This window comes from Neolamprologus multifasciatus, chromosome 7 (assembly GCF_963576455.1).
Source record: "Neolamprologus multifasciatus chromosome 7, fNeoMul1.2, whole genome shotgun sequence".
Taxonomy (NCBI): domain Eukaryota; kingdom Metazoa; phylum Chordata; class Actinopteri; order Cichliformes; family Cichlidae; genus Neolamprologus; species Neolamprologus multifasciatus.
The window spans coordinates 36,591,852-36,605,720 of NC_140445.1; the positions used below are offsets into that span (position 1 = coordinate 36,591,852).

Here is a 13,869-nt window from a genome sequence, read left to right on the forward strand (position 1 = left end):
AAAAGCCTTCAACTATTTACTGGATGTGCTCAAGCTGTTTAAAACAATAAACAAACACATACAACAAAGTGACATAAGTAATTGCAAGATAAAGTTAATTCAAACCAACAAAAATAAATGAAAAAATAAAGTCAAAGCAGATTATAAAAAAATTATAAATATAAATTGTTAAACAAGACTGAAAACTCACATAACTGTCAAAATAAAAACAAGAGAAACGAAGATGGACACTGTATTTCCCACCAGGAATTCAGTGAAAGCAATAAAACACCACCCAAGCAACCAACAGCTAAAAGAAAGTTTTCAGACTATAGTACCATTTTTTAACCCTTTTCAATCTGGAACAATCGAAAAACCCCAAACAAACCCCAGTTACTTCAAGTCTACAGGTAAAAATGTTATGCACCCAGTGTAATTTTAATAATTTCATGAACCAGAACTACAAACCTGAAACCTTTAAGGCACATTAGTAAAAGTTAAACCTCATTGATATACACCATTTTAAAAAAACATTTATTTAGTCCTTAGATACACAGAAAATTGTTCTTGATAACAAAGTTCATCTAGTACAGAGGAAACATGAAGCACAGAGACAACAAAGGAAACGGAGAAACATTACTTCAGTAGAAAAGTAGAAAGGAAAAAAATGGTTAAAGAAAGAAACCCTGTAATACAAAAGAGAGATTGAATGGAAGTAAGTGAAAGACATCCTGAAGGGAGTGGTGTTTGTGCAGAGAACAGGCAGCAGGCTGAAGCCATGCACTGAGCAATGAAAAGAGAGAGGAAGAGACAGAAGAGGAGAATGGGGAGAAAAAAAGACTGAACCAGTAAATGATCAGTTTGAGGTAATTTGACAGCAGTTTGCCAGTACATGAGGAGCATTAAATGTTTATTTGTCCATCTTAAACCAGTTTTAGCTGGCAGGTTATCTGCTGAGCATTGTAGCATGATTTAAATGTTGGTTTAATAAAATACTAATTTATATAGATGATATAGAGCTATTTATGTCTAACCTGAATATTTCTAAAGCATATATTTAAGTGAAAAGATTTACTTTACGAGAAGAAGAAAGAAGAAGGAGAGCATAAGATGAAGAGTAAGGTGGAGGAGAAGGAACATGAGAAGGTGAAAGAAAAGAGTAAAAAGCAACAAGAGGAAGGGGAAAAAAAAGAGATGGCGAGGGCAAGAAGTGGACAACAAAAGGAAGGAAAAGGGGAGGAAAAGGAAAAGATGATAATGAACTAGTAGAAGAAGCAGAGAAAGAAGAAAAACCAGGAGGATGGGGATAAAAACAAGGAGGAGAACCCAAAGGAGAAGGAAACAGTAGGAGAAGAAGAATGTCTTCTCCTTCACCTCCTCCCCAAAGGAAAAGAAGAAAAGAGAATGAGAAGAAGGTGGAAAAGAGCACAGCAGAGGAGGAGGAGGAGGAAGAGGAGAAGAGAGGAAGGAAAAGAAGGAAAATTCAATAAGTAGAAGAAAAAGAGGAACCAGAAGAAAGAAGATGATTGCTATAAAGGTCTTTTAAGAAAAGCAACCAGCATTTCCATTCTGTTATTTCCAGTCTGAACTTGTGTGACAAGTTCAGCATAATATGAAGGCAATATTCTTCATGGCTTTATTAAATAAAGTTTACTTGACCTTTTTGGGAAAGTAAATTAATAAATCAGACGATTCTGAGGGGGTCAGGTGGGAGACACTGATTGGATTTTCACAGATTGACCCTTGAAGGCAAAAATTCACTATTAGAGTGTTAAATATCTTTTGATTTATGGAAACGTTTTGACAAAGAGAGAAAAAAAATGTAATATAGAGACAGAATTTGAAAGCTCTTTTGCACCTTGTTGTGAACATGATAATAAAATAATAAGTGTGTGACATTTTTTTTGGGGGGGGGGGGTCTTAAAAAAAAATCATGTGTGGACTCCCTGCTCTCTCTGTTCATCTCTCTGCTTAACCGGAGTATATTAGAGGGGCCTCCTCATTTATTTCCATGTGAAAAGAGACGGTGAGCAGGGTTAACAGCACTGCTCTTCTTCACAAAGCCACACACACACGCCACGCAGGAGTAGCTGGCTAAGCAGGGGTCACGGCCGAGCGTTCCCTCTGAATGGCGGTGAATAGGCGTGTGGCGTGAATAAGTCCACGCGCTTGTCACGCTTGGCCTCCATTAAGCCGTGACAATGGCACAGAAACCCTGCCTCCAACCAACACCCGAGGGTGCCACTTATAGCACACGTTTGTGTGTGTATGCATGTGGACCTGATTTTTAGCGGTGTGTATTTGTAGGTATTGAGGCTGTTGCTGTGTGGTAGGCAGATGTGTGTGTGGGTGGGGAGCAGGCAGATGGTGACGGCTGGTTAAAACATCCCCTACAGTGAAGCAGAGCAGGTTTCTCTCTGCAAACCTGTAAATCTCTCCCTCTTTTTGCCTTGTTTAGGCGTTTGATCATCCAGCTCTTACAGTTATGGTTAAGAAAACGGCCCACAAAGTTACAGAGATACCACATGGGGAAGCAACAGAATATATTTTAGTAAAGTTTTTCTAGGATGCACAGAGGAATCATTCATTGACTTCAAATATAAGCATTTCCAATCACAGAAGTTGTTCATTCGACTGTTTACTGATCTGCCACAGATGTGATTAACCTTTGCTTAAGATAGAGGCTGGTTTAGGTAAGAAAGGGGAATAATATGAGAATACTGATCCTCGTTGGTTTGTCAAAAGTTAACAATAGCTAGAGAAATGGTATCAGCACTCCTACAAGTTAGGTACCCCGGTTTACTCCTACTGATTTCCACTTACTCAGAGGCTGTGGGTCAGGTGGCAGAGTGGGTCTTCTACTAGCAGTCGGGTCCAATAACAGCAGACTTACACAATTCAACACCAAAACAAAATAATTATTCCACGTACTTAAACTTGAACTAGTTTGTGTGGTTGAAAAGAAATGCCAACTGGTTGTAAAATGCTAACATGGTGGCAGATCATTTATTTAAAATGGTAACATTTTATTTTGTTGATTACACACAGTAATGTGTGATGTGGTAGGATGTTTGCAGAGTAGCCTACGAATATCACAGCTACATTATGTTAGCTTCAGCATTTAATGTGAGCCATTGCAAATATTTTAGCCTATGAAAAGAAGCTGACTTCATTTCAGTGCCAGCTGTTTTGGACAAAATGATGAACTGCATTTCAGGATAACGTAAGGAGGACAATATGTTGGATGTTGTTACTATGGAGATAGTAACAACATCATGGAGGTCATAGTAACAACATCCAAAATATTGTCCTCCTTACATTATCCTGAAATGCAGTTCATCATTTTGTCCAAAACAGCTGGCACTGAAATGAAGTCAGCTTCTTTTCATAGGCTAAAATATTTGCAATGGCTCACATTAAATGCTGAAGCTAACATAATGTAGCAACATCCAAATGGAGAATTCAAGCTGAGCAAGCTTGAATTCTTTGAACATGTCTGGATTTTTTTTAAGTGCTTCCCTGAACTGGAAGTATTTCCTCCCTTGGTCTGAAAAAGACAATAACATAATTTTCTCTTCACTTCTTGTGAATCCATTATCATCCCTTGGTAACCACCCCTCGGACACTGCCTTTCCTATCACTGAGTTAGAGCAGAGCTATCATGGAAACTCAGCAAATCTACCAGTGTGTAGTTTTTCTTTTGCTTTTGGGCCATTTTCATTTTCAGCATCTACAGACAGTCTAGAACACTTGGGGTTGTATGGTGCCCCCATCAGTTCTGGATATACAGCCTTGGTGGTACCAAAAAAACCAAGTAGCATTGCATTCACAGAATTTTGGTATCAAACCGTACCGCAAGTATTGGTTCTGGTGACATCCCTCTCATCTACTAACTGGAACGACAGTAGTTCTATCCCTGGCTCCTTTAGTCTGTATGTCAAAGTATTGTTGGGCAAGACACTGAACCATGAGCTGCATCCACTGAAGTGTGTGTGTGACTCAATGTTAGGCAAAGAAACAAAAGCGCTTGTTAGAATGTGTGTGTGACTGGGTGAATGAGTCTTGTAGTAAGAAAGCTCAGTGTGAGTAGAAAAGCACTTTCTAAGCACAGTCCATTTACCACTTTACTTCTTCTGCTGCCATTTTCCAACCCTCCTGGAGGAGACTAGATCAACTCAAAGAGAGTAAAAGTTTGTTTGGATTTCACCACAAACTAACGTAGAGGTCATCCAAATGAGTCCAGCTGTGAATTAATGGATAATTAATGGACACCTACCTCTGCACCACTTACTCAATACTTTTTCTAACAGCTGTGCTTCTAACATCAAACACAAATGCAAAATATTGTTTTTTAATGAGCTGCTTTTTTGTGTTTGTTACTGTTTTTGGAGGGTTGGGGGTTTGGGTTTTTTTTGTATTTTTTCATGCCGATAAAAAAAAACAACAAAAAACAGCCATTTCCCCAAATTTGGGATAAACAAAGTACATTTTATTCACAAAATCATTAAGGCAAAGAAAAATGAAAAAAAAACAAACACTGAGGTGCAAGCATTATTCCGAAAATGTGCCTGTGGGGTTTTGTTTTGGTTTTGTTTTTTTTAACACTGATTTTGAACATAACTTCATTTGCTTTTAACCTAATTCAGAAGAAACCCCCTGGCCTAACACTGAAAACTCCAGAATGGCTCATTCGTAGTGAGAACATGATCCGACCTCAGTCTGACCCAGTTTCATATAAACTTCTTCCTGTAAACAGGAATGCTTTGTACGCTTTGCATGCTGGGATGCATCACAGCACACAAACTGTAACAGAGCACTCGTTAAGACAAACAACAAATTCTGCCCATAGCCCAGCATAATTCGTCCTGTATTTAGTTTTTTTTCTTCACTCTTCTCACAGGGTTTGTAGTGCACAAACTCAGACTTATTCGGACCAAGGTAAAGTCAATTCAAACAACTATGAACAAACACCGGTCATTTTAGGTTTTTTGCACTAATCTGTTTTTTGTGTTCACAGTGAATCTCTGAACTTGTGGTGACAACTGAGTCAAAGAAAAACCCTTCAAAGCCATTAAAGCAGAGCACTGTCGCCCATCCTACCCTTATCAGAGCACAGTCTGAGTTTACCCAGCGTCAGATGCAGTCTTTCATGGATCAAATTCATTTCCAGAGAACCCAGATGCAAAGCTGCAGTCATATGTTTGTACTTTGAAGTTCAACAACTGCAAGAGAGCCCTTTAAAGACCTGCTGACTTTGGAAACAACAGCAGCTTCCTCCTGTGATATTTTTGTTTCTTTTCTTCAACCCTCGGTGGGTTTTATTGCCAGTGGGCTGCATTATCAAACCCCACCTCCCTCCTTCCCTCCCCGCAGGGCCCCAGGGGTGTTCGAAGCGAGCGCCACCTCCTTTTGTAGTTACCTTGTTTGATCTGGGCCTGTAGCACCGGGTTGGAGGGCTGAGGGGGGGTGGCAGGCGTCCGGCGAGGAGTCTCCGGGGTTCCTCCTGGTCTGGGAGGCCTGGAGGAGGATCACAAAGAGAGGGCATGAAATATTAAAGCAGCAGGGAGCAGAGAGATGGGCCAACGCACAGACAGAGAGACACACAGAGACACACTCACACACCCCTAAAATTCAAAGAAACACACAGAAACACATGCATTCATAAAAACCAGGAGTTCACATACACAAGATTCTTATTTCTTTTTCCTGAAACCAGCTGTGTGTGTGTGTGTGTGTGTGTGTGTGTGTGTGTGTGTGTGTGTGTGTGTGTGTGTGTGTGTGTGTGTGTGTGTTTTCAGGCTCCAGCCTATTGAATTTTGGTTGGAGGACACAGTCCTCTGTGAACAGACTGGAGGTGTCTAACTTTCAGAGACACACAAACACTTCCAATACAACAATCCACTGGGTGATCAATTGCAGTTGTCGGGGAACAAAAACACATCCAGAAAGCTCCATTTAAAAAAAAAAAAAAGACAAAAAGACAAAAAGACAAAATTCTTTAAAAGAGGGCAGGACAGTGGTCACAGCTCATAAAGTCGAGATCAAATAATTACTTTTTGTCCTTCTGCAAATATCCTGGACTGCACTCAGGGTTCCTATGATAGAAAGCTCTTCACAGATGCACTAAAGCCAGATGTGCTTGTGACAAAATATTATAGAGGACTAAAATAAAATCAGTGATTAACATAACATTTTACCCCACTGGCAAACAGAAAAGCTACCTTTATCCACAAAAATAGAAATCCATATAAAATCAATTTTTTTAAAAATTCATAATTAAATGAACAATATAAAAGAACAATTTACCGTAATGTCACCAAAAGCAGCTAAAAAGATTGGATCAGTTTAATGTGCAGAAAAGCAAACAGGTGGTTTACTGATGTTTTAACTTCAACCAAGCTGCTTTACATGGGAAAATGACTGATAGAAATGCCAAACAGCCCCTTTTTTTGGCCTTTGGAGGTCGCCACAGTGGCTCATCTGCCTACATCTTAGCCTTCCCAGTGTCCTACTCTGTCGCACAAACCCTCTGCATGTCTTCTTTCACTACATACATACGTCTTCCCGTTTTCCTCCTGCCTGGTTCTTCATCTTCATCATTGTTTGCCCAAAATATCCACTCCTGTGCACATGTCCAAATCATCTCAGCCTTGCCTCTCTTTCTCCCGACCGTTCAACCTGAGCTGTCCCTCTAACATACTCCTTTCTAACTTTGCCCATCCTGGTCACGCCTAGTAAAAATGTGGCCATCCCCAACTCTTGGTTATTTAAAATTGCAGCAGGACCACAATATTTTAGTAAACAGAAAAGAAAAATTAAAAACTAGACATGATATAAATGAGAATAATCTAAAACTGAAACAAAACCAAATAAAAACAATACTGGCAGCGGTCAGTGGTACCCATCAGCCTCCTACTAGATACACCTATGGTATCAGTTTCAAAATCCCACGTCGCCTTGTTCTCAAGTTATTGCATTCACAAGATTTTAAGAAAACTTGACCTCTGAACTCTGTCCTTGAGGTCGAGGCCAATGAGATTCAAACTTGTCCAAGATTTTTAGTAGATACACCTATTCACAAACCTGGATGTCCAGATCGCCCGTCCACACAGCAGGATGACGACAATACCCTAATTAGTCTTTTACAGCTGGTTACAAAACAAATATGTACAATAATTCTGAAGTGAGAAATGTACAAAGAAGTCTTTAACCTGCCAGCTTCCTACAACCATATCTGTAAAACGTCCAAATGTACCGATTCATCCCTGTACAGGTGGCAAACAAAATCCAAAGGGTCCAATCAGGTCCACTGGATCACTCTGCAAAGTGTGAAACTATAGAGAGGTCATCAATTCTGAATTCACAATGCTGATGCTTCAAAATGGCACCATGGCTAGGAGCCACCTTTTATACAGTTTATGTCCAAAAGGTAAAGCTCATGTTTTCCAAAAGGAGCTTGTCAGAATCCACCCAAAGTTAAGACAAATACATGAAAGGTTTGGACAAGAGAAATAGTTTTGAGGAAGAAAGAGCTAAAGACTCCTACAAAAAGGCAATATGATCATAGACATTGACTTAGAAAAATCACTTAAGTGAGGTTTGGTTGAGGCTAATTCAGTCCCGTCTCAGGCAGCCAAGCTGAAGGCAGGTGGAGGAACTGCTGTTGAAACTCTTAAAGAGTTCAGGAATACTTCTTTTCAAACTCCAGCACACAGAGAGGAAGCTTTTCCGCTATCATAAATGTAAGATGAGGAACATGAAAAAGCCAAAAACCAAAACAACTTAAAATATTCACAACTGCTGTTCTGCAGTTTCAAGGCGAAGACGGCCAGAAAGAAGATCCTTGTTTGAGCTTCATAAAGAAGTCTTCAGCTTCTGTTTGTAGCTGCACAATCACCTCCTCTGATCTGGACACACCACAGAAGCACAGTTACGGGTTTATGTGAAAGTAATAAACTTCTCTGGAAAGTCAGCCTATGAGTGACGTCTTTTGTTCTTCTGCTTTTTACTTTTCATGCTATAGCTGTGACTGCATCTACTCCACAAAGTTTGACTTCCTTTAATTTCTTACTCAGAAAGTTAATCTGATAATAGCGTGACATCAGCAATGCCACCAATGACAGGATGCAATGGCAGAAGGAGTCAAATAGAAAAACACTTGATTTGATTTTAACTTTGACATGCAGCCACCAGTTTTCTTCTGCTTTCTGGAATTTGGCAGCAGGCTAATTCAAGACGTCCTTCACCCCAGTAACATTCCCCAGTCCCTTTTTTGTGATCCCTACGTGTTTCCAGCCCAGATGAGATATAGAATATCTAGCATGTTCTTTTAAACCTCGAGACGGATGCACCCAGGAGGCAACCAAAATTAGATGATTTGACCTGCTCCTTTGAATGTTAAGGAGATTCAAACTTATCACTGTATAAGTTCATGGGGCTTTAGCTCTGGCTGTAAGGACTTCAGATTTGATTGTGAGGGGAAAAGTCATCATGACTTTAGAGTAAACTCAACAACACTGTATTTCAAGGATTTCAGAACTGACCCAAGACTGACACTGAGGACACCTTACAGATGACTTTTATGTCACTTATATTAGACAAGACTCTAATGACGATTAGAATCCAAGCTGTACTTTCCACCCTAACCTATGAGACATAAGGGGGTTTAACCCTTTAGCCCTTGAAAACCTATTTAGGAGTAACCATTAAAGCTCTTTTCTGAACTGGTTTCTGTCATATTACAGGTATGCTCATTGAACAAAATGACTAGGTTTGCATCAGGGTGGCAATTACCCTTGGAAAAAATCTTTCATCAAACCACGTTTTATTGACAGATCCTGAGGTGTCAAAACACATCATTATGGGCACAGCGGATGTCCTCGAATGTCGTCTTTATGGGGGAAAGAGTTCAAAAACGACATTGAAAGTACTGAGAGGACGAAACTTTACAGGGACTAAAGTACTAAAGACTAAAGTACTAAAGTAAAGCTCTGTAATTTTTGGTTTTTCAGGTTTGCCTGATCCACAGTTATAAAATATATATATATATATATATATATATATATATATATATATATATATATATATATATATATATATATATATATATATATATATACATACACACACTTATTTATCTTATATTGGGCCCGTCAACTAATATTTTGCCTGAAATGAGTTGTTTTACTGCCCATACCTTTACGCAAACTTTACTTTAGGCAATGTTTGTGTTGTGAACCAAATCTATGATTTGTGTTTTTTTTCCCTGTGTTCTGACAATACTTACAGCTCTTGCAACTCTTGAATCACCACCACCACACCCACCCAAACCCAGCATCACTTGTGTTTATTCCATTACAACAGCCTGGTTCTTCTTTTGTCTTGTTTTGGTATTTTTGTATTTATTTCCAGTTATGTATCCCAGGTCATAACAGCTCATTTCTGAATTCACAGTTTAAAAGAAAAAAGAACTTTGTCCTTGTTTAATTTGAATATTTATCATTGTAAAGCTATACATATGGCAGGAAAAATATATTTTAACCACAAAAATAAGTCAATTATAGACTGAAAACTTATGAAGGCTGATCAAACACCTCACTACCCCTCGACCTGTGTTTTTATCATCTCTGACTCTTCGCTGCTCACCCTCCCTGCAGAGTTATCCTTGAAGCAGGGTTGACGGGACGATGAAATGTTGTGTTGGTATTACAGCAGCAGCAGGACCTCGACCTCTGTGTTAAATCTTTCACAGCACAATGAGAGCTCAGACAGACTAAACAATCAGCCACACACACACACACGCACGCACGCACGCACGCACGCACGCGTAGCCAGAGCTCAGCCGCTGGTGGTAGGATAGTATATGTCCTGCACTTTGAGTTCAGTTTCTGCTGCAGTTTCAGTTGTTATAGGGTTTTTAAGCTGGAATCAGAATTGTGTGTTATCAGCCTGATAATTCTAGATAAAATGAACTTGGCTTCATAAACTGGTATCAATTTAAAACAAATGTGGATACATTTTTGTGCACAATTCAGGGTGTTGAAACAGACTGATTTCCACAGATTGCTGTTTGTTTTTAGCTGATGAACAAAGTTTGAAATTTAAATCCTATAAAAGCCACATGAAGGCAAAACAAGTTTGCTGCAGCTTTGTTTACTCAGCGTGGGCCAGAGCAGCTACAGAAGAACAAAGATCAAAAGTAAATATAGAAGTAGACAGTAATGTATAAAATGCGACAGTTCAAAGGGAGTAAAAACAAAAACATTACATGTTTTTGTATTGTTACATATGTATTGTAATATTGTTATATTGTTAAGATAACTTAACAATATAAATATATGAATTAATCACATTCCATTTAGTTTTAATATTGTTTTTGGTTCATTTAATGGCACATTAAAGTTATTAAAGTTATGTAATTAACTACCAACATGCCACCTATCCAACTGTCTATTCATCCAACCACTTTGCCTCCATCCAGCTGTTAGTCCAACAAACCATTTAGCCATCTATCCACTCATCCAACATTTATCCACCAAACCATCCATGCATAATTTATTCAGGTATTTATCTATCAATTATACCATCCACAGACTAAACCATCTATCCATTCATGCACACATCCAACATTTCTTTATCCATCCAAAATATATGTCATTATCCATCTAATAGACATCGAATCTTCCCATCCATCCATGCCCAAAACATCTTTTATCCATCAACCATCTTTCATCCAACCATTTAGTCATCAAACTATATAATTAGCCCTTTAACTTTCTATCCATGCATCTGTGCATTTAACCATTTATCATTCATCCAATCATTGAACATCAATATTTCAAACCTTTTATCAATTCATGTATCCATCCATCTTTTTATCCATCCATCTTTCATCCAACCATTTAACCATCCCTTGATTCATTCATATAATCCACCCACCCATCCACATAAGGAAAATCCTTCAAGAACTGGCTAACATGAAAACATAAGTTGCAAAGCCACAGGAAGTAAATCCTGCCATTGTAGATTAGTTTGTACTGACCAGGTAAATCTACATCCAACATTTCGTCTTGATGCATGCTCAATCATCCAGGTAAGTAAATCTCCAAAAGTTGATTCTGTTCATCTGGACATAGCATTTTGTGGAAGAAACGTTTCGTCACTCATCCAAGTGACTTCTTCAGTCTCAGCTGACTGCAGGTTTCCCCAATCTTATCAACAGTACATTTGCATAATGACTGAAACCAGCCCACTGAAGGAACAATGGGCTGTGAGGTCAGTTCCTTAATCTTAATTAAGCAAATTCTCATGACCATTGATCAACAACCACTGACCAAAACCCACTGATCAAAGACCACTGATCAATGGCCATAAGTACCATTCACAGAGAGTTGGGGAATGGCTGCAATCACAGCATTGCAAGATCATGCATCCAACATTCTTACTTTTTTAACTTTAGTTTGGGCTCAACCAACTCTTCTGGAAAAAAAAAAAAAAAGAGTTCTTAAAGAACAAATATAAAAAATAAATCACTTTTAAGAGTTAGTCCATGTGTGTTTGTTACCTGGCCGGTGCTTTCTTCATGTGCTCTCCAACAAAGGTGGCGTTGGTCATGCCCATCAGAGTGTTGGCCAGTGAGATGACAGAGAGGAGGTGATGTGTGGTGACAGCCCTCGACACACCATATGTCCCCTTCCCCACTATGTCTGACAGAGATAGCTTCCGACCTGTCGCCAGGGAGAGCTGACGAAGCAAAGACTCCTGGGAAATGGAGTAATACAAAGAGAAGAGGTTCTTATTTTCGGGTGCCCTGTTATCAAACTATTGATTTAGCTTCATGCTCAACGATATGTCTTTCATGGAAAGACACCTGGAACCCAGGTGATAACAGAGTTACCTTGAAGGTGGGCAACATGAGAGACATGTGGCCTCCTCTGGAGATCAAGCCGAAGGAGATAGGGCAGTGTGGTCTGAGCATGCCCAGTCGCTCCAGACAGATGGTGTCCAGCTGTTCGTTGAGACCCCAGGCATGCAGGCAGGACATGAAGAGCTTGGCTGTGTCCATCGTCAGGTTATACTCCAGCAGACTCAGAGACTTGGACTTCTCCTCGCGCCTCCTCATCTCCTCCTCTTCATCCTCATCTTCATCTAATAGGTGCTCCTTAATGGTCTCTTTCATGGTCTCCTTCACCTGGTTTTAGGAGAAATTATTTACATGAAAAACAAAAATAATACATTAATAAAAGACCTTCATTAGTGGATTTTTTTTTGTGTTTATGGACCTGTTTGAAGATTTTATGAGCCAACAAGGACCCGCCCTTATCGGCCCCAGCTTGGCTCTTCTGTAGCGTCTCCGGGGACACCAGCATGGGGTTCGGTCTCTGAGCTTCCTCCGTCAGCAGCTGGATGATCACCGCCTCCACGTCGAAGAACAGCACATGCATGTCAGGATCCGTCAGGTTGGTCTTCATCGCCTGGACCACCAAGGCATTGTGGGAATATTTTGGTAAGTTGCCCTGGTGGAAAGACAGAGTTCAGTTTCAAGAACATTAATTAGCAGGTAGCACCAACTATGAGAAACACGATTATTAGTTTAAAAAAAAAAAAAAAAAAAAAAAAAAAAAAAAAAAAAAAAGCCAAATATATGAGACTCCATAAGCTAAAGTGTCCACCTGAGAGAACATAAACAGAATCATGCGCTTAAAATCAATCACAGTGTGACACTTTTCACATTAAATATATTTAAATGATCCATTGTCGATATACATTTAATTAAGAAGTTCAGAGCTCCTCATCAAAAGCTCATTATTTAAATGACAAAAGACAGGATCAGTCATACACACACACACACACACACACACACACACACACACACACACACACACACACACACACACACACACACCTGTAATTGCCACTAATATTAACACTCGGCTCAATTTTAATTGTATTAGAAGAGACAGCATGTGCACGGAGCTGTTTGCTTCTCGTTTCCATGTTAATGAGCTGATGACTGCAATTAAACTGTGATCCTGTTAGACTTCGATTCCAAGGGAGGAGACAGGAGGAGGAGAAAGTGAGGGAGGAGGTGGTGATTAAGACAGGAATGAAGAGAGGAAATAAAGAGGAAAGAAAAGGCCAAAGCTGGATTTTCATCTGCATTTTTTTTTTAACCTTTTGCCTTAAGATCACAGAGCTTTTTTGCCATCACCACAATGGTGTTTGAAAAAGAAACATGACAAGTCATCACATCCTGCCCTATCATTCTGTTTGACTCTAAAGGGGCCAAAATCTACAAAAACAAACATTTTTCATTAAATAAAACAAACAACAGAATCCATAAACTTCTCAGGAAACTCACAGAAGGCTCATTTTCCCATAGATCAAGTGAAGCAACCCGGTTCTCATTCCACAGGCTGCAGGTTTCAGGGACGAAAGCACCGACTTCACTTTTCAGACCCAGAGTTCAGCCCATTTCTTTTCACGTCTAAGCTCACGTCACATCATGTCTATCATTTACCTTTGTAACCATAGCATTGCATCAAATCTTTCTTTAAAGATACATAAAGAAACAGAAAACATCTGATTCCTCACCAAATCTTCCTCCTGTTTACTTGCGTTTAGAGTTAACTCACTGTTATAATCATGTCGTATTTAATTTTCTCTCCACATTTTAAAATAAACTACAAGAAAGTGACTTTAAACAGACACAGACTTCAAACTTTTTCCTCTTGGCAATAAGCCACGTTTTTCTTTCGAGATTTGCCATTTTTCTTGTGAATATGAAATTTTTCCATAGAAATTTGGCAGTGTCACTTTCGTAAGTAGGGGAGACCGGGGATAGTTGTAACGTGGGTCAGTTGTAACACTTCCAATTTCTCCAATCAGGGC

At 39.4% G+C, this 13,869-nt stretch overlaps 1 protein-coding gene across 5 annotated transcripts in view; it reads right to left on the bottom strand.

Moving 5' to 3' along the window:
* Window positions 1-13,869, bottom strand: part of wdr7 (WD repeat domain 7) — a 104,524-nt gene that overhangs the window by 65,421 nt on the left and 25,234 nt on the right. For all 5 annotated transcript variants that reach the window (XM_085168478.1, XM_085168481.1, XM_085168479.1 and 2 more), the window contains 4 exons: window positions 12,261-12,494; window positions 11,876-12,169; window positions 11,543-11,739; window positions 5,399-5,496 (listed from right to left, as the gene is read on the bottom strand). In XM_085168478.1, coding sequence (XP_085024604.1) covers window positions 5,399-5,496; window positions 11,543-11,739; window positions 11,876-12,169; window positions 12,261-12,494 — 823 coding nt within the window. The remainder of the gene's footprint in view (window positions 1-5,398; window positions 5,497-11,542; window positions 11,740-11,875; window positions 12,170-12,260; window positions 12,495-13,869) is intronic.